The following is a 26,801-nucleotide window of genomic DNA, read 5'->3' as shown; positions in this document are numbered from 1 at the left end:
GGGGAAATTAACTTCTGAAGTGAAAAAGAGCAAGTAAGTCTTCACGAGAGCTGGCCTGGAAGACCCAAATAGACCATTTCACCTTGTGCTGTGCTGTTGAAAAGCCCTTTTGTGTGTTATCTCACATGATTTTGAAAGGAGTTTTTCACTGTTGTGTTTTCCTTACTCTTGACTTCCAGACAGCAACACAGCAGAGTGCACTGGTTCCCTTATTCATTTTCCCCCTGGTTCTCATTTCAGGCTCTCCTCGCCAGCCGAGAGGATTCCTCACACCTGATGTTGGACACCAAATACCTCTTTCAAGTCACATTTCCTTTTACTCCCTCTCCACATGCTCTGGAAATGATCCAAATCCCCAGCAGTTTTAAGCTTGGCTTTCTCAATAGATTATAGCAGGAGAAAAGGGCATAAGTGCACTTTTCTTTCAAAAGCTCAGTGAAGCTCAAATAAGAGGGATGTGGCTTACACCTGACTGGAACTGGAAATGCTCTGGAATGTGATTTAATGAAGAAAACAAGAATTCCCCAAATGGGCCACATCTCCTCTTGCTCATGGTGATGGTGCTGCCGCTGTCATCTTGTAAGAATTAACACACACCAGTTGAGGTTGGAAAGGCCACATCTACCTTTGGAATCTCTCGGGACACAGCTTATCCTGTTTTCTAAGGTTCATGGGAAGCCCAGATATTTATGAAGCCACAGATGGGTCCAGGATTGTCTTTCAAATAATCCCATTGGAACATGATCCATCAGAAATTCTCTCACCCACATGCTTGCTTGATGAGGGTGAAGGTGCTTCACTAACTCTTTTTACTAAAGACACTTCTGCATTAAAAAATATTTATTTCAGGCCCCTCTAATTTTTAAGAGAATATTCAATCTGAAATAAATCATGAAGTATTATGCAAATATTCATTTAAAACTAATATATCATTCAAGTCTAACTCCCATATCATTTATCATCTCCTCCAAAAGAATACATCATTAAATTTTCTCTGCCAACATGTTTGCCATAACTTTTCATTATTTAATATCTTTCATACAATGACTTAAAAAATAGTTTGAAAAGGCAACCTAAATGATTTTTTCTGTCTTATCAGCATTCAAATATGTTTTAAGATTTCCTCATAAAAATAACTGAAAAATTATGTCAGTTCCTTCTTTTGAGAAATCTCCCAAGTTTTGTGGGAACTGACTATTCATTGTTCCTCCAGGTTTCCTTATTTCTTCCTTTTAGAGCACAAAACGTGACTTGATAAGCACTCCTAGCCTGTGAACTCAGTGCTCTTCCATACCTCTCCAAAGTCACAGGCCATGGCTGACTCTGTAATATGGGCATATACCTTAGGAGTAGAAATAATCCATGATGATGAATCAATGTCACCCTTCCAATATGTAATAATGTCTTTTCGTATCATAAATGATTTAATTCAGTTCACTCAGATATATTGTATATGAAGAAATGAGAAGTAGAACTTTGTAATATTTTAATCAATAAAATTACCACATGATCTGGGTCAAATTATTTTATTTGCCAGGAGATTACATTTTTCCTAAGTGCACAAGGTTTATGCTTTTCTTTAAGGGTCATACTTAAAGATGCTGCAGATGTTACAGATCCATCACACCTCATAAAACACATATAAAATTTTTTAGCGAGGAAGTAAATATGCCCTCTTTGGCTATATCTCCATGTAGTTCCCAGACTGTGCCAGCATTAGGGGCTACTTGGCAGAGAGTTGGCTGGGTTTTGATTCACATGGATTGCCTTCTTCCTGCCCCTTCCAGGTCTCCCCTACACCACAAAGAGCCCATCACTCTTCCTTTTTGGCTCTCATAACTCTGGTACCCTGTGAGCTGCTGGAGAAAAGGTCATCTCAATGCTAGCAAGTGGAACTTCAGGAGCAGAGTCCTACTGAAGGCGGCAGGGTTTGTAGGGGATCAGTCTTGGGAAGGAGTAGATCTTGTTTGAAGACAAGGGGACCTGCAGAGCTTGCAAAGCATACGCTTGGAGAAAGGGGCAGGGGAGCACTCACTGCACTGTCTTGATCCATTCTACAAAGCTGAAGTTGGCAAGGGTGACCAAAACCATGAGGTACTGATGGGGTGAGGACTGTGAAAAGGCAGGAGCTGCTGCTAACCTTCAGTAACAGGTAAATGTCGGGGTCACTCAGTGAAGCAGGGTGTGAATTCACGGGGGTCAAACCTGCCAAACTCTGCTTCCTGCAAGAGCAGAGAACTGAGCTCTAAAAACTGGTCCACAGGGTTTCTGAGGGAACCTGGTGGTGTGGAGGGTCAGAAGGCCTAGGGGGTGAGTGAGTGATGCACCCTGCAGTGAGTGCCCCAGCTGTGAACACAGAGCTGGAGGTGGGAAGGAAGAGAGCCGCTGAGCTGTAAAGTCCGGATAAGGAGATTAGTTAGACGGATGCGGTTGCCTTAGCACCTTGAAGCTGCAGCTCTAACTTCACATTCTGCTGATTGGTTCCAAGTGTTGACTCTCTGGGAGGTATGTATGTGTTACCATTAGAGTACTCAGGCTTCCTTAAATGCTCAGAAAAGTGTTCAGATGTGTGCACACCAAGTTGTTGACAGGGGTCTTTCTGGGCAGTGAGAGTATAGGTAAAGGATGTTATGGTAGTTAATCTGTATGTTCTAATTTTTCCACATTTCACATGTATTTCTTCTGAGATAGGTGCTTTAAGAATATATTTATTCTTATATAAATTAAGCATCTTTACAATTTAATCAGTTTTAAAAACTGACCCACATAACACTTCACATGTCAACGTAAATCTTGGAGTGCAGCATATAGAATAGAAAGAGGTTTCTAACACTAAACATCACACAGTTTTAATGCCTGTGAGACTCACCCATTCATTGCCATGTGTATCAGCAGTTTATTCTTTTTTTTAGATGAACATATCATAATTTATCTATCTATCTAAATTGACAAATATTTGGATTTTTCCAGCCTGGGGCTATTATAAATAAAACTATTATGACATTCATGGTTTTTTTTTTTTATTCGAGGATGTAAGTATTCATTTCTGTTGAGTATATATCAAGGAGAAAAATGATATGTTTGCATAGCTTTAGTGGATCTTATCAATTAGTTTTCTAGTGTGGTTGCACCAGTTTGTTCTCTCACCAGCTGAAGTGGTCCACTTCTCTACATTCTCACCCACACTTCATGCCATCAGTCTTTTTACTCTTAGGTGTTCTGGTGGGTAAGTAGTGGATTCACAGTGTGTTTTAACTTGCATTTCATTGACGCCTAATGATGTTGAGCACCTCTTTATCTGTTTATTGACATATGAATATCTGCATTTGTTAAGTGTCCAAGTTTTTGCCCACTTAAAAATAGTCTGTACTGAGATACAACTGCACACAACATAAAGCTCACTATTTTATAGCATACATTTCAGTGGTTTTTAGTAAATTCACAAGCAAACTACATTATCTAATTCTAGAAAATTTCCATCACCCAAGAAAGAAACCCCATACTCGTTAAGCAGTCACTCCAACCCCCTGCCTCCCACCTGTTGGCAACTGCTAATCTCCTTTCTGTCTCTGTGCATTTGCCTATCCTGGATGCATTGTATAAATGAAATCATCATCTGTGGCCTTTTGCATCTGACTTATTTCACTTGGCGTCAAGTTTTCAAGGTTCACCCATGTTGTAGCACATCAGAACTTCATCCTTTTTTTAATTGCCAAATAAGAGTCTACTGGATGAACAGACCACATTTTCTTTATTCATTCCTCAGCTGATGGATATGCTAGTTGTTTCCACTTCTTTGGCTTAAATGCTGCTACAGATATTCATGTGTAAATTTTATGTGCACCTATGTATTTGATGGTCTTGGAATATGGCCAGGAGTAAATCTGCTTGGTCATTTGGTAGCAACCATGTTTAACTTCTTGAGTAACTGCCAAGCTGTTTTCCACAGAGGCAGCAACATTTTAGATTTCCACTGGCAAAGTATGAGGGTAATTTTGCCCATTTTTAATTGGGTCAATGAAGCACAATTTTAAAAGTGAAAACTGGGGGTACCCTATATATCCTACAGTAGGATGTTGGCTTATTAAATTGTGATACTCCATCACTCCATAGTATAAAATAATACTAAAGCTATTACCAAAAAACAGATAGCTCTGTAAGCAGTAACAGAATAAGTTAGGTAAAAAAGCAAGTGGCTAACAGTTCCATTTACGTAACTAACAAAGCTTCATCCATGGCATCAGAAAACTAAAAGAATAGCCTCCAAACTCAGGGAACTGAGTGTAGGGTAGATAATGGGAACTTTCACTTTTGACTTTCTATCCTTGGCGCTGACTCTTTAAAAAAATAAACATGGGGTAGTAGGCAATTTGGTAATTTTTTTTTTTTTTGGAACTGTATATTTAAGTGATACATTTCAAAGAAATTTTGTGCTTGGCTTAGGGTTAGGTAACTTCTACTGCAGTGCAATCTCATGTCAGAATTTGTTAAAAACGGGGTATTTTTATTTTTTTCTTGTCAAAGTGCCCACTGAAGCTTTTGCTCTAGCTGTGAAAAGTTCCCTCATCATAAAAATGATTATTTTCAATAAGTACAATAGACTGTACTAAAATTAAATTTAGCCCATGTTATAAAAACTAAATGGAAAATACCAGGATGTAAAGAGTGCTCACAAACAGTGTGACTCCTGGTCCTGAAAATCTATTCCTGCATAGCTAAACTCTGAAATGGAGTCTCTCTGGGCAGTGGGATTATGGGTGTTTTCTTCCTTATGCCTTTCTGATTTTTCCAAATTTTCTACAATGAGCATGTATAACGTTTATGGTTTTAAAATGCTATAATCTTCCAAGTTTACTTTGTCTCTTGCTCATGTTCAACCGACCAGGTCTAAAATGCTAGCTATACAATATAATTTACGGTTGATGTGACTCAAGACTTGTGGTCTCCATTTAAAAATTGGTGTTTTCCAAGAATATGCAATGACATGCGAAGATGAAAACACTATTAAGCAGAAAACTAAGTTCAAAATTGCATATGGCATGTAATTCCAATTTTTTTAATGTATACTCATAGATACCTATGGAGATACTAGAATAAAACAAAATGCTAACAGAGGTCAGTTACTTGTTAGGACAAGGCATGTAGATGACAGATTTTCCTTCTTTGTGTCCTTCTATTTCCAATTATGTATAATGAACATATACATCTCTTATAATGTGAAAAAATATAAAATTCAGTATGGGAAAAGTCTTTATCCAGATTTGGAATATTGGCAATTTTTTAAAGTTTTTATTGGAGTGCAGCTAATTTATAATTTTGTGTTTCAAGTGTACAGCAAAGCAAATCAGTTATACAAATACATATATCCACTCTTTTTTTAGATTCTTTCCCCCATAGATCATTACAGAGTACTGAGTTCCCTGTGCCATATAGTAGGTACTTATTCATTATCTATTGTATATATGGTATGTCAATCCCAATCTCCCAGTGTATCCTTCCTCCCCATCCCCCAGTAACCATAAGTCACATCTGTGACTCTTCTTCTGTTTTATAAATGTTTGTTCCTTAAAAAAAAAAAAAGATTCCACATATAATTGATATCATATATTTGTCTTTCTGTGTGGCAATTTTTCTACTTCTCTCTTGGTGGGAGTCGATCTCCCATAATTCCTAGACATCCTTCTATTCCTTCTGCACTTAGTTCCTGGGGTTCCTCTCACCTTCCATTCCTGCAGCAACTACTCTGTCCAGAGCTTATTTCCTCTTCTCCAGTACTTGATAAAAGTCTCTTAACCTAATTGATTTTCCTGCTGTACACTCTCTCTGTGACCTACTTGCAGAAGTGCAAATGCTGGAATAATCCACTTGAATGACGTCACTCCCTGCTGAAAACCCATGGCTCACCTTCCTAATGCTATTATTTGGAGTCCTGAGCACGACCTTGTGACTGGCCACTTTGGCAGGTTTGGGCAGTGGCGGGGGATAGGGGAGGTGGGGGCAGCATTACCAGGCCCCCACCCCAGGCCAGTCCCTGGTGGGCAGGCCCTTTCCCATTCTTTAACTCTCTGTTTGTGACAAAGCAGGACAGCTTGATGGGGGGGCTCTGTGGTAAGGGTCGTGGACTTCCTCTGCATACAGATTCAGGCTCCGTCACTGACCTTGCCCTTGTTAATCCCTCAGGTCTCCTTTGTGGTAACAGATGTCCTATGTCCCTCCCTGGGTGGCTGTGAGAGGTCAGGCCAGCACTTCGCGGTGGTCAGTAGCTGATTCCCTTCAGATCCCTCGTCCTTAGGGGACCGCCTTCTACTCCTTTGTTTCTTAGAGACCTCAAGAACTCTGCAGCCACCTCTTGGCTGTGGGAGTCCACTTCAACTCATGAGTTCCCTGGTCTCCCCAGCCCCATGGGGACCCCTGCATGGTAGACATCTCCCCCAGGGGTGTCCCCACTGCCACCTGCCCCACAAATACATCCCTCTCAATTTGGACTCTGTTCAAACATTCAGGCTAGTGCCCCCAAAGCTCTTTATACTCAAGGGATTTCTTCTTTGAACCTTGACATGGCCCACCCTCTGGAACATGTATTAAATTGGTGTGGCTACGATGGCTGCTCCCTTCCACCTTCACCCCCTGGTCCTCATTCTCCAACAGTGGTGCCCCGACCCCTCAGCCTTCCAACAGAAACCTAAGAGACATCCTAGACATCTCCCTCCCCTCCCCCAAACATCACCAAGTCCAGTTCCCTCTCCTTTGGAAGCATGGTCCAAATCCATTCCACAGCATTGCCTTAGTACAGGATTTCATCTCGTCTAAACTGTGGCCATAGACTCCTCTCTGCTTTTTCCTCACCTCCAGCCTCATCCCCACTCCCCTCCTTTTCCCTGCTGCCACAGCTTCTCCTGTTGTAGCCACTCACAGGGCAGGATAACATCCATGGAGCACTCACTGTATTCCAGCCTTGAGCTAAATTCTTCATGTGCTGTCTCTCATAATTCCCCTGACAGCCCCATGATGGCAGATGCTAAGATTCCCATTTGACAGATGAGCAAAGATGCAGAGAGGTGAAGTCAGTTGCCCAAGTAGTGGGGCCAGGACTGGGTCAGCCAGAACCCCACCTTTTAGCACAAATGCTTGTTTCCTCAAGGTTGCCCTCCCTTCGGTGACCTGGGCCTGTCTGTTGACTTCTGGGTGGACAGGCAGTGACCCCTGGATCCGTGACTGGCAAATGTTTCATAAATGAGGTGTGTTCCTTACAGGGAACCGACACCACATTTACTTGGTTGGGGTCAGGCTCCAGATTTTCTGACTCTTAATCTTTACTCCAAAAGTTCATCTGGAGAGGAGGAATTTTTTTAAGTTTTAAATTACAGAATCCACTACAAGGGGCTCCCCTGGTGACTCAGTGGTAAAGAATCCACCTGTCAATGAAGGAAATGAGGGTTCGATCCCTGGGTCGGGAAGATCTCCTGGAGAAATGAATGACAACCCACTCCAGTATTCTTGCCTGGGAAATCCCATGACAGAGGAGCCTGGTGGGCTACAGTCCATGGGGTCACAAGAGAGTTGACACGACCTACAGACTAAACAACAACAACAACATTTTAAGGCCCCACAGGATTAAAATACTGTACTGCAAAGATCAACTGTGTCCACGTCTGTTCAGAAAATCTATTATCTGACACTTTCTTACTGATTAAATAAATGAGCTGGTATTGACCCAGCATGTTGTAATAAATTGAAGGTTACAAATTAACTGCATAGACTTTATTTGCATGTACTGGTCTGAGCAACTACCATGATAACAGGAAGATGAGTTGATTTTTTTCCGCCACACCTTATGGTATGCAGGATCCTAGTTCCCCGACTAGGAATCGAACCCAAGTCCCCTGCAGTAGAAGAGCAGAGCTTCAACCACTGGACCACCAAGGAAGTCCCAAGATGAGGTTTTAAAAAGCTGTTTCCATTGGCTTTTCTCATACATACACACACATCCCTTCCCCACTTTTCTTTTCTCTTTTTCTTTCTTTTTTTTTTTAAAAGTCAACAAAAACATGTATTGTGGAATTCCCTTGTGGTCCAGTGGTTAAGACTATGTGGTTCCAATGCAGGGAGTGAGGGTTTGATCCCTGGTTGGGGTATTAAGATCCCACATGCCACATGTATGGCCAAGAAAACAAGAAAGAAAGGAGGAAAAAAGGAAAGAAAGAAAATAGAAGCTGCATGGGAGGGTGATGCATGCTTTGTCTAACAAGTCACTTTATCTAACTCTCTGCTCTTTGCTCTCTGTTCTGCTTTCAGCTCAAGAAGTTGATTTTACATCTATGCTAACTACCATGTCAATACAAAGTTTATTAAAGTCTAATACAAAGTTTCTTTTATGAACAGACAGTAGAAAGTAAAAATTTGCAGACCATTATAAAATATTTAGGACTGTTTCATAATACTTTCAGTTGCTATGAAATGCCCAAGAAATCAGAGAAGACTAAAGGGCTTGTTAAAGGTTGTTTCTTAATTTGTGAAACTTTTCTCATACACACACCTCCCTTTTTTTCTCTCCCTCTTTTCCAGCATCAGCTGGGGTAAAATATGGATCAGACCTTTTTAGTTAACGTATTTGGCTCCTGTGACAGATGCTTCAAACAACGGGCTCTGAGACCAGTTTTCAAGAAATCTGAACAGCTCAACTACTGTTCACTATGTGCAGAAATTGTAAGTGCCACTTTTTAAAAAAACATTTAAGTCATTACCTGTCTTTAAATAATGTCTAATGTGAGGGTCCTGTGACTGGTGGGTTGCCATAGAATCAGTGTACACACACGAACATTTGCATCACACCCAGGCTGAGTGAGACAGTGCAGTGTGAGGGTTTAGGATGTGAGCTTTGGTGTCTGATGGCCTGGCTTCAACTCCCAGTTATGTTCCTCGGGGGCCTTGTGCCAGTGGATCTCAGCTCTGCCAGGAGATCTATTTTCCCATCAGAAAACAACAATAGTGGCATCTATCTCAGGGTTTGAGGAGGAAGAAGAATGAGTTTATTTTATAAAGTGTTTAAAATAATAGCAGAGAAAGTGCTCAATAAATGTTTCAGCTTATTATTTTTTAGAGCTAATGCTTTTTCCTTCTGTCTTCTCCTAGTTGGCTTGGCAAACAAGCAAGCTAAAAGGGACTCTGGTAAATAAACAGCCAGGTAGCACCTTCCCAGAGGCTTTGTGCCAGCTGTCCCTAGAAACAGCTCTGTTGAAGACTGAAGCACATAGGGCCTCAGTTATGAGCAAAATCAAGCTCAAGGAAAACTGTTCCTTGGACCTAAGACTTCAGCCAGGGTAGGAACTGAACAAAAAACCTGGCACTTTTCAGAGTATACAAATCAATTTTCACCAGAGATGGCTTTGCACAGGCTTCAAATCCTATAGCAGCAAGGTCCACAGTCTGGCTGAGGCTCCAGGAATGAGTCCTGTCTCAAAGGATTTGCAAAGCTGTGCTCAGCAGTGCAGCTCAGTGGAGCCCCCACCTGGTCACAAGTGGTAAAGCACACTTCCCCACAGGCTCAGTAGGAAATCTCCATCGTGGACACAATGAGAAAACAAAAACCAAGGCACTTAGCTCAGTGGGAAAAGATAACTTTCACATTTTATCCAACTGAAGGGAAAACTGTATTCATCCTTTTGGTCCCATTATAACTCCTAACAGTGAACACATTTTAAAAATTATTCCTGTAAAGCAAATGGCAAATAAGCAGCCTAAAGGGGCATACAGGGTTTGGTACAGTATAGTAATCCTGATGTCACAGGATTCAGGCTTATTGTTATGGGCTTCTACATGCAGCACATTTTGTTCTAAACTTGGATTTACACACTGCAAGCTGAGGACACTCAGTTCTTAAACTTGCTTTCTGATGGCCCTACCATCCTGGAGCAGTACTATGTGTTCATCTTTCTCTACTTGAAACAACATTCCCTGTGGACAGAAGGAGCCCAGAATCCCAGATGTCAGGTCCTCTGTAGCATCACAGATTCTTCCCAGGTCAGAACCCTGCCTGGAGATGTTCTTCAGAGGATTGCCATCTGCTCCACCACGAGCACTTGGAAGGTTCCCAAATATTCAGACAGATTCCTTTGACTGTGGAGACCTCCAAATGACTAACAGCTAACTTTTTAATCCGGGTGTTTGGGATTGTGTAGACACAGCCCCCAGTGGGTACTTTTCAGGGATGGGGCAACCCTGTAACTCCACCACTGCTGAAATGCAGCAGATAACTTTTCTGACTTACACTTTAAAAAAACAGTGCACAGCAAAGTGAAGGAAGGCACTTGGCAAACTTTGAAAGTGAAAGTCTCATCCAACTCTTTGCAACCCCATGGACTACAGAGCCCCGTGAGTTCTCCAGGCCAGAATACTGGAGTGGGTAGCCTTTCCCTTCTCTAGGGGATCTTCCCGACCCAGGAATCCAACTGAGGTCTCCTGCGTTGCAGGCAGATTCTTTACCAACTGAGCTATGAGGGAAGCCCTTGCAAACCTTGCCATTAAAGCATTCCCTGGCTTCCTCTCCAGATGGTAAACTCCCTAGATTGGAGGATGTTTGGAGGTTATTTTACACAGAACCTTCAGAAGAGGGCACACTCCAGTATGAAGCTCCACTCACCCCAGGTCTTCACGAACACGCAGACCCTGAGTTAGGCACACGTATCCCACAGGGGGTCATGAGGTCCTGAAGAGGTGACACGAGGATGCTGCTTTTCCCAGAGCATCCTCAAGATGGCCTTGTGAGAGGTGTCCCCATGACCCAGTGTCTCATACTTCCTGTTAATTGCTCACATGGACCAGGTAGCAAAGGAGCACGTAACTGTGTGCCACGCTTTGCTCTGAGTGCTCTATGCAGTCACTCCTTATGAGGATTCTATGAGGAAGGTGTTCTCCCCATTTACAGATGAGGAGCCTGCGACACAGAGAAACTGAGTAAGCCACTCAAGGCTGAACAGCGCAACCAGGATTCACCCCCAGGCAGTGGAATGTGGACAGAGCCTGTGTTCTTAATATTTTGCTCTAAGAACTCTGAAATTGTTTCTGGGAGAGTGAACCAAGCAAATCATTTCACTTTTCTGTGCCTCATTTGTAAAACGGGGGTGACAACAGTTCCCATTCAGGGTGACTGTTGTGAGTTACTAATGTAAAGCGCTGGAACAGTGCCTGGCACGAAAGGGCCTGGAAAGCACAGATGCTTGAGTCTGCCACAAAGTCACTAATTTGCTTCTATGAGGGAACTGCAGCAGCCCTTCATTCTAAGGTGGAGTGACCCGTCATAAGTGACCAGTCTGAGATCTCTGATCAGGGGCTCAGAAGCCCTGAGTCTGGGTCCTTGTGGGTCCCTGACCCCCATCATCACTTCCTCTGACTGCCCCCCAGGACAGGGACTTGATTCTTTAGTGAATAAGAGAAGAGCTAAACCAAGAACAGGCAAAGACTCCAGAGCTTTTCAGAAGCCAGAAATAGCTTTTTTTTTTTTTTTTAAAATCAGTTCAGTTCAGTTCAATCGCTCAGTCGTGTCCAACTCTTTGTGACCCCATGGACTGCAGCCAGGCCTCCCTGTCCATCACCAACACCTGGAGTTTATTCAAACTCATGTCCATCGAGTCGGTGATGCCATCCAACCATCTCATCCTCTGTAATCCCTTTCTCCTCCTGCCTTCAATCTTTCTCAGCATCAGGGTCTTTTCAAATGTATCGGCTCTTCATATCAGGTGGCCAAAGTATTGGAGTTTCAGCTTAAGCATCAGTCTTTCCAGTGAATATTCAGGACTGATTTCCTTTAGGATGGACTGGTTGGATCTCCTTGCAGTCCAAGGGACTCTCAAGAGTCTTCTCTGACACCATGGTTCAAATGCATCAATTCTTCAGTGCTCAGCTTTCTTTATAGTCCAACTTTCACATCCATACATGACCACTGGAAAAACCATAGCCTTGACTAGACAGACCTTTGTTGGCAAAGTAATGTCTCTGCTTTTGAATATGCTATCTAGGTTGGTCATAACCTTTCTTCCAAGAAGTAAGTGTCTTTTAATTTCATGGCTGCAGTCACCATCTGCAGTGATTTTGGAGCCCCAAAATATAAAGTCAGCCACTGTTTCCCCATCTATTTCTCATGAAGTGATGGGACCAGATGCCATGATCTTCGTTTTCTGAATGCTGAGTTTTAAGCTAACTTTTTCACTCTTCTCTTTCACTTTCATCAAGAGGCTTTTTAGTTCCTCTTCACTTTCTGCCATAAGGGTGGTGTCATCTGCGTATCTGAGGTTATTGACTTTTCTCCCAGCTTGTGCTTCTTCCAGCCCAGCCTTTCTCATGATGTACTCTGCAGAAAAGTTAAATAAGCAGGGTGACAATATACAGCCTTGACGTACTCCTTTCCCTATTTTACCCTCAGGCATACCTAAACATTAAGTCCCAAACAGGGGAAGTGGGAGGAAGGGGCGTTGGAAGGGCTCTACCATTGGGACTTCGCCAAACTCTCAGGAGCAGGAGCCGTCCTGGATTGGAATCCCAGCCTGGCCTTCACTAAGTGCGAATCCTTCAGCAAGTTGCGTATCACTTCTGAGCCTTGGTTTTTCCACCAGCAAGATGGGCACAAACTTCCTACGTGCCCGCAGGATGTGCGCTAACATTAGCCCCGCCGGGGCGCGGGGACGCTGAGGTGGCGCTGTGCCTGCAGCCCGCGGAGACGGAGGAGGACCGGCCTCCGCAGCAGGGCTCTCCGCGGCGGCGTCAGCGCCGGAGGGCGGGGCGCGCTCGGGGAGGCGACTGGAGCTGCGCCGGTGGCGGCTGGGCGCCCGCTAGCCGGCCCGGCCTCCGCCGCCCGCTAACTCGCATCCCCGCTTCCCTCCCACCGCGTCCCTGCGCGAAGATGGCAGCCGACGGGCTGCATGAGAACGAGACGCTGGCGTCGCTCAAGAGCGAGGCCGAGAGCCTCAAGGGCAAACTGGAGGAGGAGCGGGCCAAGCTGCACGACGTGGAGTGTGAGTGCGGGCCGCGGCGGGGGCTGCGCGCCGGGAGGCGGGCGGTGGGAAGGAGACCGGCGGGGCGGGTCCGGGGGCAGGGGGCGGGATGGAGGAGGCAGGCCCGCGCCGCCGCCCTGGCTGAGGGCCCGGCGCCCCGGCGCCGCTTGAGACGCAGCCCGATCCCCCGGGTGCGCTTGTGGGGGGCCGAGCCGGACCCTCGCGGGCTCCCAGCACCTCTTAGAGCCCCCCGCCCACTGGCGGAGGCCAGCCCGCCTCTGGGCGGAGCAGCTCCTGGCCGCTGTCCTCCTGACGAGGGATCGTGGGACCAGTTACCGTCATCACCTGCCTGGGCGAAGCAAACTGATCTCATTCTTGCGATTCCCAAGCCGAGCGGGGTGTAGGGGGTTGTCAGGGGAGGCAAGCGCCCCGAGCTCTTGTGGACACGGCCTAGGGGAAACTCCTGGTTTGGGGTTTGGTTTGGGGTTTTTTTCGATTATCATTTTACTTTCTCCATCACTGTTGTTTTTTCTCAGTTTTGCTTTTGTAAGGAACCAGACTCTAATTTAAAATCTCACTTTTCCAATCTGAGGATGGAACTAGGGAAAGGAAGCAGAGGGGCTTACCAAACGCAAACATTTCGTTCATTTGAGGCTGTTCAAGATGCTTTTGTTTGGATGCGGTGTGGTTGGCATAAAAGAGGAGCAGCAGTCTTAAATAAATTTACATTATTACTCACGACCATAATGCAGAACCAGCTCTGTGATTTTTATGAGTGAGCAATTAAATAGCCCGGTGACATGACTCCTGGCAGAATCAGCTTCCCTTTACTCTGTCGGATGGTTCATCCCTGGCAGGGCTTGGGCTAAGGCCAAGCTTGGGGAAGTGGGTTTATCTGCCTCTTGTTCAGCCCTGAGGGTGGCATCTCCTCTTTGCTCAGCCGGACCTTCTCAAGGTACCCTCAGGCACACCGGAGCATTGTGCTCCTGCCATTTTGGTACCACCCTGTCTGCATCCTCTTTGGAAAAAAAGAGTGAGGTTAGTGCTAGAGGCTTTAGCACCTGATTCCTTCCTTTGACAAACCTCTTGATAGAAGCAGATGACCTGAATCTCAAATATGTTGTGCCTTTGTAGGAGCCTCCTTTAAATAGGTAAGCTGAGCCCCTATATCTTTTAGAAATATATTCAATTACAATTAGCTATAATCCCCAAAGTAATTAAATAAATTGGGAGTTATTTTTCTTAACAAGAATCAGGGTAGGCAATCACCTGCTTTGGTTCAAGTGCCCAGTGTGTCCTCAGGAACCCATGCTTCTTTTCTTTCCACTACTTAAGGCACTCGTGTTTGCCCTGTGATTATGATATAACTGCTACAGTGTCAGGCATCACCTTTGTATCCGGGGCTGGAAGAAGGGAGAATGTGGGCACCACCCTCTGTTTCTCCTTCTTTTCAGGAAGGCAAAAGTGTTTTTTCAAAAACCTCCTTTCTCCCCAGCATATTTCTCTTTGTACGTCATTGGCCAGAACTAGGTCACATGGCTACAGCAAGGGAGGCTGAGAAAGGAAATAAGCTGGGCAGGCTGCCACCCCAAACAAAGTTGGCTTCTGTTATCAGAGTAGCAGCGAATGGCTGATGGGTCTGTCCCATTTCCCTTTGCAAATTCCTATGCTCCACAGACAATAATGATGATGCTCTGAACATGGTGTTAGTGCCTCTGGGTCATCTGATATCTCCATTTTACAGATGAGGAAACTGAGGCATAGAGAGGTGAAAGGATTTACCAAATGATCCCAGCTACTAAGTAGAGGATCCGGGATTCCAGCCCAGCCTCACTTCAATTTGTTTTATTGTTGTTGTTGTTTGTTTGTTTGTTTTACCAGATACCTTAGTGCAGAGGGCATTCTCTAGAAACTCTTTTACTCAACAGTACAGGCTGCCCACTGGGATATTTTGCAGCCTTTTCTGTGAATCTGGTAAATTGCCTGAGCCAGAGAGATGGTTACAATGCAGCTTTTCAACAGGGAACCCCTGTCCTGCCCAAAATGCAGGGCTCTCAGAAACTGGGGTCAAATCATGAACCCACAGCAGAAGGATTTATCCCCACCTGTATATGGCAGAATTTTTGAGTAGAAAAGATCAGAGGTCATGTGGCCAGGGTCCTGTTTATTCCCTCTGCAGCCTCTGGACCACTTCTCTTCACTCTCGTGTTAAACCCTTGCTCCATTGAGGCTCTGAACGTTCAGTTGACCTCCCTCTTCCCCTCACCTCTGTTCTACTGTCTCCAGACCTCCCAGCCAGGCTCCCTCCTTTCTTGAGGACTTCGGCATACGGCTCAAGTCCTCCTTTTGACTCTAAGCCCTGTCCCATCCCTGGCGTCTTCAGGATCCACAAGGGTGACCCTCATCAGACACTGGCCCCTCACGCCACCACAGCACCCTGGAATCACAGCACAGCTCCTCTGACCACAGCCTCTCCCTTAGAGATCTCCTTGATCTTGGGCCGGTGGGCTCTTCCCACTTCCATTCTCTCAGCCTTTTCCTGAGTGTGTGTGTTTTTATGTTTTGGTGTTGTTATAGCTGACCCTGTAGCCCCTGTCCTGGTCTGGGAAGGGTCTTCAAGCCATAAGCCGAGGTGACCAAGTCATCTTTGTGCACATGGGACTCTCGATTTTATAAAATGGAAACCTTGCATTCTGGGAAGACTTTCAGTTCAGTTCAGTGCAGTCACTCATTGGTGTCCGACTCTGCGATCCCATGAAGTGCAGCACGCCAGGCCTCCCTGTCCATCACCAACTCCCGGAGTCCACCCAGACTCACGGCCATCTTCATCCTCTGTCGTCCCCTTCTCTTCCTGCCCCCAATCCCTCCCAGCATCAGTCTTTTCCAATGAGTCAGTTCTTCACATGAGGTGGCCAAAGTATTGGAATTTCAGCTTTAGCATCAGTCCTTCCAAAGAACACCCAGGACTGATCTCCTTTAGGATGGACTGGTTGGATCTCCTTGCAGTCCAAGGGACTCTCAAGAGTCTTCTCCAACACCACTGTTCAAAAGCATCAATTCTTCAGCACTCAGCTTTCTTTATAGTCCAACTTTCACATCCATACATGTCCACTGGAAAAACCATAGCCTTGACTAGATGGACCTTTGCTGGCAAAGTAATGTCTCTGCTTTTGAATATGCTATCTAGGTTGGTCATAACTTTTCTTCCAAGGAGTAAGCGTCTTTTAATTTCATGGCTGCAGTCACCATCTGCAGTGATTTTGGAGCCCAAAAAAATAAAGTCTGACACTGTTTCCACTGTTTCCCCATCTATTTCCCATGAAGTAATGGGACCGGCTGCCATGATCTTCGTTTTCTGAATGTTGAGCTTTAAGCCAACTTTTTCACTCTCCTCTTTCACTTTCATCAAGAGGCTTTTTAGTTCCTCTTCACTTTCTGCCATAAGGGTGGTGTCATCTGCATATCTGAGGTTATTGATATTTCTCCCGGCAATCTTGATTCCAGCTTGTGTTTCTCCCAGTCCAGCGTTTCTCATGATGTACTCTGCATAGAAGTTAAATAAGCAGGGTGACAATATACAGCCTTGACGTACTCCTTTTCCTCTTTGGAACCAGTCTGTTGTTCCATGTCCAGTTCTAACTGTTGCTTTCTGACCTGCACACAGGTTTCTCAAGAGGCAGGTCAGGTGGTCTGGTATTCCCATCTCTTTCAGAATTTTCCACAGTTTATTGTGACCCACACAGTCAAAGGCTTTGGCATCGTCAATAAAGCAGAAATAGATGTTTTTCTGGAAAATCTCTTGCTTTTTCCATGATTCAGCAGATGTTGGCAATTTGATCTCTGGTTCCTCTGCCTTTTCTAAAACCAGCTTGAACATCTGGAAGTTCACAGTTTATGTATTGCTGAAGCGTGGCTTGAATTTTGAGCATTACTTTACTAGCATGGGAGATGAGTGCAATTGTGCGGTAGTTTGAGCATTCTTTGGCATTGCCTTTCTTTGGAATTGGAATGAAAACTGCCCTTTTCCAGGCCACTGCTGAGTTTTCCAAATTTGCTGGCATATTGAGTGCAGCACTTTCACAGCATCATCTTCCAGGATTTGAAATAGCTCAACTGGAATTCCATCACCTCCACTAGCTTTGTTCATAGTGATACTTCCTAAGGCCCACTTGACTCTCAGTCCTGGGCAAACTGCAACAGTTGGTCAGCCTTCTGTTTGCTCTGCCTTGCCCAGATTCTTGCCTTAAAAAAGTCAACACGACAAAACTAGAACATAAACTTGGAGGAAAGTGGACTTAATTCCAGATTCAGCTCTTCAGCTCCCTTCCCTTTGACCCTCAGACCAGCATCCATACTGTTGGACCCTCATCCCCAGGTCAAACCCTGGCCCAACTCTTAACTACAGGAAGTGGTTCTTACGGGTGACCTAAGGGGAAGCCAGCCTGCCTCAGACTGCACAGCCCCAGGCCCTGTGCCACCGCGCTGCCTTTCCCCTCACTCCTCCAGCCCCTCCTGCTTCTCCCCATCATCACCTTCATCACCTTCTCATGACCTTCTGATTACCTTCCCCCCTGAGTAGGTGCTTCCTCACTTGATTCTCAGGTATTTTAGAACCATGAGGTGACAGCTTGTGTTAGTTTCATGTTGCTTTTGTACAAATTTCCATAAACACAGTGGCTTAAGACAACCTAAACTCATTCTCTTACCAGTTCTGGAGGTGAGAAGTCTAAAAGCGGTCAGAAGGGCTGCATTCCTTCTGAGGCTTTGTGGCAGAGTCCACTCCTTGTCTTTCCAGCTTCTAGAGGTTGCCTGCATGCCTTGGCTCGTGGCTCCACATAACTCCAACTCCGCTTCTGTCATCACATCTCTTTCTTGACTTTGACCCCTTGTCTCTCTCTTGGAAAAGGCAATGGCAACCCACTCCAGTACTCTTGCCTGGAGAATCCCATGGGCGGAGGAGCCTGGTGGGCTGCAATCCATGGGGTCGCTGGGAGTCGGATACGACTGAGCATCTTCACTTTCACTTTTCACTTTCATGCATTGGAGAAGGAAATGGCAACCCACTCCAGTGTTCTTGCCTGGAGAATCCCAGGGACGGGGGAGCCTGGTGGGCTGCCGTCTATGGAGTCGCACAGAGTCAGACACGACTGAAGCGACTTAGCAGCAGCAGCAGTAGCAGCTCCCTCTTATAAGAACCCTTGTAATTAATTACATTGGACCTGCCTGTATGATCCAGGATACTCTTCCCATTTCAAGATCCCTAACTACATCACATCGTCAAAGTCCCCTTTGCCACAGAAGCTAGCATATTCACAGGTTCTGGGAATTAGGATGTGAACATCTTTGGGGGGTGCGGCTATCACACAACTCTTAAAACTACAGGGGTCACCTGCTTCAACCTCAGTCTTCAAGCACAAAAAGTTTTCTTCCCCTCTCAACATCCTTCTCCCCTTTGCTTGTGAACGAAGAAGCAACTGAAGGCTTAAGGCTTTCCCAGATGTTATCCAGCTACTCTCAGAGCATATGCAGAATAGACACCAGGCTCCTAGGAGCTCTCCTTCTTACCATGCCAGGCCATCTCTCAGAAAGCTGAGATTCACATTAAAAAGGGGAAAAGAAACTAAGTCTGTGTGTATATTGAAAATTGTCAATATGAAGTAAGTAAACCAAAGTGCCCAACAGTGTATATAACATGGTCTTATTAGCTTAAACAAGAGATGCTTGTACATGCATTAAATGTGTGGCAGGATACATGGGAGATGTTATCTCCAGAGAGGGGAGTAGAGGGGGATGTAGAGGTACTCTTAACTTTATACCCATTGGTGTATTTACTCCTTTTGTAATCAAAAGTGAATACTGGAATAAGAGTTAAGATCAAGGGGAAAAAAAGGAGAGAGTTCACTCTAAAGAGTTCTTAATTTGAAATTTAAGTGACAAATGATCTGGAAGACAGGCTGAAAGCAGACAAGCTGGAGGGAGGCTGTGTTCGTTTCAGCCTACATGTGTGAAGGTCTCGTGGGCCTGTGTGGGGGTTCCATGCAGGTTTCCAGCCCCTTAAGGGAAGATTCTATTTTTGTCTAAGAACAGAGTAACTCAAAAAAAGAGACTTATGTAACATTTCTAGGTACAAATCCAGGCAAAATATGGGAAACCACAGGGTTTATCACCCAATGCTATTACCTTTTCTATCTGTTCTAAATATAACATTGTGAAAGGTTTTATCTCAAAGCTTATGGCTAGAGCCTTGGACTATTCTGATGTTCCAGTGTTAGGAAAACCATATTTCTGGATTAGTCTGAAGCAAATTTATTGATTGACCTTGTCCATGTTCTAAGGAAATATGCTATGTGTCAGTTCCGTTCAGTTCAGTCACTCAGTCATGTCCAGCTCTTTGCAACCCCATGAATCACAGCATGCCAGGCCTCCCTGTCCATCACCGACTCCAGGAGTTCACTCAGACTCGCTTCCATCGAGTCCGTGATGCCATCCAGCCATCTCATCCTCCGTCGTCCCCTTCTCCTCCTGCCCCCAATCCCTCCCAGCATCAAAGTCTTTTCCAATGAGTCAACTCTTCGCATGAGGTGGCCAAAGTACTGGAGTTTCAGGTTTAGCATCACTCTCTCCAAAGAAATCCCAGGGCTGATCTCCTTCAGAATGGACTGGCTGGATCTCCTCGCAGTCCAAGGGACTCTCAAGAGTCTTCTCCAACACCACAGTTCAAAAGCATCAATTCTTCGGCGCTCAGCCTTCTTCACAGTCCAACTCTCACATCCATACATGACTACTGGAAAAACCATGTACTGAGTCTTAAAAAAGTGAGTTTCCCAGCAGAGTAATCTGCTTCTGGCTCTTGTGTGTGTGGCCTATTAGGTCAAAAGGAGCAGAATGCAAACCTGCCTTTCATTTCCTCACCCCTTCCTCTTGCTAGAATACTGTCATAATAAGCTCATGCCACTGTAGCAAATTCAGAAATACAGAAAAACACATCATCCATAAGCCCCCCACCCAGAGGCAACCACATTAGGTATCTCGTTGTGTTTTATAGCTTATGGTTTCACTTTTGTGTATGTATTTATAAGCATGCTTGGAATTGTACCAGGTACAGTTTGAGTTGGTTTTTTGTTTGAGCCTAGTTTTAATTTAACCCAATGAATTGACTAGCCCCTTGTATCATTTTTATAGTTCTTTTTAATGTCAGTATTTAAAAGTATGATTTAAAATCACATATTAGTCCATCATAAAGGCTCTACCATAATTTAACCCTTCCAACATTTAATTCGGGGTTTCAGAGTAGGTTTTTGTGTCTGTGGCTAATATATGGTTTTCGTTGTTGTTTAGTCACTAAGTCGTATCTGATTCTCTTGCAACACCATGAACCGTATGTAACCCACCAGGCTTCTATGTCCATGGGGTTTCCCAGGCAACAATACTAGAGTGGATCACTGTTTCCGTCTTCAGGGGATCTTCCTGACCGAGGGATCAAACCCATGTCTCCTGCGTTGCAGGCAGATTCTTTACCATGTGAGCCACCAGGGCAGCGCAATTTATAGTTTGGGGGCAATTAAAAAATCTCTTACAAACATAAGTGAGGTAAATAATTGCAAATGTTTTCCTTCCATCCAGGTGTTTGAGGGTTTTGTATACATCCCACTCTATTTTGCCTTGGGGTAGACACAGAATGAGTTTTTACAAATTAGCTTTGGTTAAGTTTTCTTGCTTGATTCCTTTCATCTTCTACCAAACTGTGGCCATCATAGAAACTGTATATTGGTGCAAAATTTAGGAAGTTAATCAAGATCATTTAAAAAATAATTCTGTTTTCCTGTTTAAGACCCCTCACTCATCTTTAAACTTATGTTCTATATTTATAATTGATTTCACAGTGTTCATTTTCAAGGATATTTTAAGTGTGCTTCCTTTGTGCCGGACTGGAATAGTCTTGCCGACAACCCCATGAGGAAGATGAGGTTGCAGGAAGGCAAGCCTCTGCTCATGGATGTGGAGCAGCTGCACGGGGCTCTGACCCAGAGCCCAGGCTCCTGACGGCTCTGCTCCAGTGCATGCTCCAGGGAGATCCAAGCAGAAAGCACCCCATCCTCCTGCCACTTACCTTCTAGAGGAATTTCTTCACAGGTTGTCACTATATTCTAGAAATTCTTATTATAGAAACCAGCTGGTTGTCTTCATCATTTCTTTTCTTTTTTGTTTTTCAAGAAAAAGTTAAATCCTGAAGGGATAGTTCATCAGAAGGCAAAGGAGAAACCCCATCTGCCCTGAACCAAGCTCCCACAAATGATTTAAAGGACATATTCGGCTCATTTCCAGGTTTTTGTTTTTAATTTCATTAGAAAAAAATTTTTTAAACTCGAATTTAGTGAATGTGAGATTTGGCAAATAGAAGCAGGATAGAGTGGGTTGGAAGTGAATCTGTGTATAGGAAGAGAAAATGTCATGAGAAAAAATAATTAATAAGTTGGAGTGTGTTCAAATTCATGTTATGTAAGGAGACCCCATTTTGGTTGGTGAGTTTTTTTGGTAAGAGGGACATTAAATGGCTAGGATTGCCCTAATGCTGAACTGAGGGAAGCAGTGCTAGTACAGATATGATGTTTCAAAGTTAAATACTAACTAGGATATGCTCACAGCTCTGGTGCAAGCTTGTGTAAAAGGCTTGTAAAAAATTAGAAAACTTCAGTCTGTTCTTGAATTGCATTCAGTATGTTTTTGTGAAGAACATTGCCATAAAACACTAATGTGCTGTTTGTGGCAATAAAAAATGTGCTGTTTTAGCAGAAGCAGTGGTGTTTTAATTGCCCATTCATGTAGCATTTTATAGTTTAGCAAGCACTTTTAACAACTTGGGTTTTCACAAAGACTTTTAACCTGCATACTCTTTTCTTTCATCATAAAAAATGGGACAACTAAAAGAAACCAAGACTTCTTGGAGAAGTGGCTGCTTCCGGGGCCAGTGCACGGGGCGGACATGAGCCTGCCAGAAGACGCTGTCAGAGGATGATGAGGCTGTGTGGGAAGGTCTCTGGAGGCTGCTTGATGGGGCTCCCACTGAGCAAATCAGGGCCCAGTTGGGCATCAAAATAAATAGTAGCAAAGGATTATAACCTCTTGAATTAAGTGAGAATCCATGAGTTCCCTACTAATGTAAATAAATAAATAAATACACTGGGGAAGAGGGAACCTTCCTCTGTATACTAGAAGGCCAACTGAAAACCGCAGAAGCAATGATTTAGAAAGGTCACCACTTGCCAGCCATCGTAATAATCAGGTTCAGGCAAGAATCATTAATGGATGTTAAAAGTGGGGTATTCAAGTTTTAGTGGTAACATGACATGTATGTGCTCTCAGAGTACATCCCCACAAAGTACTTTTTCATGACAAAAGGCACAATGATAACTGTACAGTGGAGAACCATGGCAGATGCCACCTTGACCAGATCAGAGTGAACACTGCTGGGGATGGACTAGCAGACAGCAGATGCTTCCTGGTGGGACAGATGCACAGGGAGGACCCCATCGCTGGTCCGCAGCATTCCTGCCAGTGTCCTTTACCCAAAGCTCACTTGGAAGAAGCATCAGACAAGCCCAGCTGGGGAACAAATCACTGGAGACAAAAGAAAATGACCACTGAAGGCAACATGTGATCTTGGTTTTCTTTTGCTATAGCAATATCATTGGGTGAACGTCGCAGTAAGGTCTATAGATTAGACATAGGGTTGTGTCTGTTCTCTGACTGATCATTATACAGTAGTTATGTAAGAAAGTTTCTTGTTTTGGGGAAATATACACGGAAGTGTTTAGAGAGAAGGAAGGGAAGAGGGGAGGGAAGAAGGAAGGGTTTCCCAAGAAGGGGCACTGTTGTCACAAGGCTTACTGCAGAGTCAGCCCCTCGGTCTGGGCTTCCCGCGAGGGAGGTGGGCGCCTACCCAGAGAGGAAGGAAGGGGCCAGTGCCTTGTCTCTCTCCACCCCTGATGCTTTGTCTGTACCAAGACCCTACATCTTTCCTGGGGCTGACCCCTGGCTTAGAATGCCCCCTTCTCTCCTCGCCACCCGCCTGTAAAAAGGCCCAACTGAGAGGTGTGGAGGAAAGAGCAACAGAGATGAGGTGAGGAGCCCGGGCACAGCCTCTAACCTGGAAGGGGGAGGCAAGCGCAGCAAGGGGCAGAGGCCGTGTGACTCCCCCACCCCCTGGATGACTGGACGGACTGGATGGCTTCTGGGGCCCTTTCTGCTGTTTCATGTGAACTTGTCTCCTTCTAAGACTCGTCAGTTGACTACATTTCTAAAAGCCCCTCAAAAGCCCTCCCTAAGCCTTACGAAAAAGGCTGTGGTCCCAGCCCCTGAAGGATTGATTTTTGGAGCATCTTCCTGGTGTACATATCTCCTGCACCTCATGTGTTCAGACCCATAGACTGTTGCCTTGATCTCTGCCGGCACTGTAAGTTTTCAGTAAATCCATGGGGTACTGTATGCTGGGTTGGTGAATTCGTTCTTTCCCGCAGCACGTGGAGGGGACACCAGCCACGTCCCAGGCCTGAGCCAGGCATGGGGGGACCGAGAGGACACACGGGGCCTGCTGTTGAGCAGGTGGACGCACATCCCGGCGTCTGATGGGGCAGTTTCTGTAAAGTCACTTGTCCTTGTGACTGGAAAGGAGTAGGTGAGAGAGCCAGAAGCCCCTTCTTCACTCCCAGTTAGTTGTATGAACTGGTATTAGCCGGATAACCTCTGTGAGCCTCAGTCTCCTCGCCCATCTGTGGGAATAGCGACCTCACTCCACTGCCTGCCCCTGCATCGCAGAGCCTTTCCGTGGGAGGATTCTGTGTCCAGCTTTGCAGATAGCAGGCAGTCCTTTCCTCAGTCCCTCAACATGCATGTGTGGATGCAAGCGCTTTGAAAAACATAGGGTTTTTTTAATGAAGCATAGTTGATATATGATATTATGTAAGTTATAAACATAGTCTGAAACCCACAGAAAATGACAACATGTCTCTACCTTCTGTGTTTTGTGTGTGTGTAGTTGCTCAGTTGTGTCCAACTCTTTGTGACCGTTTGGACTGTAGCCTACCAGGCGCCTTTGTCCATGGGATTCTCCAGCGAAGAATCCTGGAGTGGGTTGCCGTTTCCTCCTCCAGGGGATCTTCCCGACCCAGGGATGGAACCTGTGTCTGCCGTGTCTCCTGCAATGCAGGCACGTTCTTCACCCACTGAGCTTTGGGGGCTGAGCCTGAAAGAGAGAGCATTTCGCGTCACGAGGGTAAAGTGCAGGAGGAAGAGCGCTGAGAGCCTCCCTGTCCCAGTGTGTGACTCAGGCGAGGTCCAGGGTCATGGGACTGAGCGTGCCTTGTCCTTGCAGTGCACCAGGTGGCCGAGCGCGTGGAGGCCCTGGGGCAGTTTGTCATGAAGACCAGAAGGACCCTCAAAGGCCATGGGAACAAGGTTCTGTGCATGGACTGGTGCAAGGATAAGAGGAGGCTCGTGAGCTCCTCCCAGGTACGTCACACCTGTTGGGTGATGGTGGGCGTGCTTCTGATTGTAAAGCTGAAGGGAAGGAGCCGTCCTTTTCAAAAACCCTCTCAGGACGGTATGACTCTGCCTGTTTGCCAAAGGGCACAAGTTACCTCGTTAAGAATTCTCTGGCATGCTTAAGAACTTAACTAATTTGGGTAGATTTGCAATTGGCAGTAACTAAAATATTAGAAACTCTGTTTGACAAACCATTCCAAAGTTTTTCTTTCTGAGCATATTTCTTGGTCTTATTTGTAAGGGAAACCATTTTTAAATTAAGATGTTTTTCTCCCCCAAGTTGAGCGCATAGGTGAGGTGCCACGGTGGCTACTTTCAGCTTAAGAGTTTAGCAGTTTTTACACCTTAAGTAACACATTTAAACTATGTATTTTGTGAAATATAATTTTTGCCATTCAGCTTATATAGGTCACATCATTGATTTTGCACCCTATGTATTACTTATTAAACTGCTGCATGACAAATTTCCCCCAAGTTTAGCAACTTAATCAGTGGATATTTGGTATCTTACATGGTTTCTGAGAGTGAGGAATCAGGGGCAGCTCAGCGGGATGGTTCTGGCTCAGGGTGTCTCACAAGGTTCCAGTCAATGCATTGGTCGGGGATGCAGTCATTTGACAGCTCAGCTAAGGCAGAAGTTTATTTCCAAGATGGCTCTCTCACTTGGCTCTTGGCTGGAGGCCTTAGCTCCTCACTGTGTGGACCTCTCCATTGGTCTGCTTATGACGTGGTAGCTGGCCTCCCACAGCAACAGAAGGAGACAGAAGCAGAAGCCATGCTGTGTTTGATGACCTGGGCTCAGCAGTGACATCCCCTCCCTTCTGCTGTATACCACTGGTCCCACAGACCAACCCTGATATAACAAGGGAGGGGCCTGGACAAGGACATGTCTCTCAGGAGGCTGACTACACTGCTTAGTGCTTTTTATGTCTATGTTGGTGTTACATGCATTGAACCACACACTGAGGTCATATATTTTTTTGGCTGGTTTAGCCCCTGGCTCCTGCCGCTTCCTTTAGTCCAGCTTTTTCAAAGGAAAATTTGATTTTTGTTTATAGCCCTTATAAATATTAAAACTGTGGGGGGGGAGTGAAAGTGTTAGTCAGTCATTGTCTGACTGTTTGCTACCCTATGGACTATAGCCCATCAGGCTCCTCTGTACAGGCAAGAATACTGGAGTGGGTAGCCATTCCCTTCTCCAGGGGATCTTTCCAACCCAGGGATCGAACCTGGGTCTCCTGCATTTCAGGCAGGTTTTTTACCATCTGAACCACCAGGGAGATACATATTCTAAATAATCCATGAGCTCTAATATCCATGCTGGTACAGTATAGGACAGGTGTTATTAATCTCCTGTATTACCTCCAAATCTAGTATATCACATTGCATGTGCTTTTTAATTTATTGGTTATGTATTTTACTGGAAATGAGAGCAAAGAGTTTTTACTCCTACCACCCTATCATAGTCGGTATTATTTTAGAGCATTTCTTTCTAGGCTTATGTTTCCCAAATGCTCCATTTTACAGAGGGGTTGTTCAGATGTCTGTGTTGCTGCCTAGCCTTTTAGACTTTTTTTAATTCTTAAAAGAACACCATATGTTGGGTTTCTGTCGCTCTGTACCGCTCTTACTAGAGAGGGAGGGAGGGGAGGAGGGCTGCGTCGGCACCGCTGACTCACGCCATCCATCCACCCGGACTGCAGAGGGCGTCTGGAGGTGGGTGGAGGTGGGAGGAAGGTGGGGAGCAGCAGAAGGGCCCTGGAACAGACTCTGAGTGACGCAGAGCTGCCTTTCTCCCCTAAAAGGCACGAGATTAATCCGCCTAACTGTGTGGGTGGGGTTGGGATAGGCTCAGTCTCTCCAGGTACATAGGCCCCTGGTGTATACATCTGTGCTCATGGAGGGACCGCATTTAGTTCTGAGACTGATTTTAGCCTCATGGGTGCCTCTGTCTCTCCAGAGCACACAATGGGTGGGTGGTGGGGCCAGGCAGGCCACCTGTGTGCTGGAGGAAGCCTCTGAAGGGAGCGCTGACTTGGGCAATGCACCGAGTCTCTACCCCCACCCCAGCAAGCAGGAGCTCTAGACCCCACCCCAACCCCAGCTCTTTTCTCTGCTCTGTTATCTAATCCACCCAAACTTTGCATTTGGGCCTTTAGTCGGAGAAATTAGATTAGAAGAACCAATGTGCTTAGGAGTTTCCGAGCTGCCAGCTTTGACCTTGACCATGACTCCTCAGGCCCACGCAGCGTGATCTCAGCATCAGATGAAGTG

At 45.3% G+C, this 26,801-nt stretch overlaps 2 protein-coding genes across 2 annotated transcripts in view; both read left to right on the top strand.

Moving 5' to 3' along the window:
- MYO5C (myosin VC) overlaps positions 1 to 1,524 on the top strand; it is a 117,557-nt gene extending 116,033 nt beyond the window's left edge. Inside the window, exon 41 of the mRNA XM_005685762.3 lies at positions 241 to 1,524. Coding sequence (XP_005685819.2) covers positions 241 to 393 — 153 coding nt within the window. The 3' untranslated portion in view covers positions 394 to 1,524. The remainder of the gene's footprint in view (positions 1 to 240) is intronic.
- GNB5 (G protein subunit beta 5) overlaps positions 12,726 to 26,801 on the top strand; it is a 34,057-nt gene continuing 19,981 nt past the window's right edge. Inside the window, exons 1-2 of the mRNA XM_018054208.1 lie at positions 12,726 to 13,007; positions 24,358 to 24,494. Coding sequence (XP_017909697.1) covers positions 12,896 to 13,007; positions 24,358 to 24,494 — 249 coding nt within the window. The 5' untranslated portion in view covers positions 12,726 to 12,895. The remainder of the gene's footprint in view (positions 13,008 to 24,357; positions 24,495 to 26,801) is intronic.

Source organism: Capra hircus, chromosome 10 (genome assembly GCF_001704415.2).
Source record: "Capra hircus breed San Clemente chromosome 10, ASM170441v1, whole genome shotgun sequence".
In the NCBI taxonomy this organism is placed as follows: Eukaryota; Metazoa; Chordata; class Mammalia; order Artiodactyla; family Bovidae; genus Capra; species Capra hircus.
This window is presented reverse-complemented; position numbering and strand designations above follow the sequence as displayed.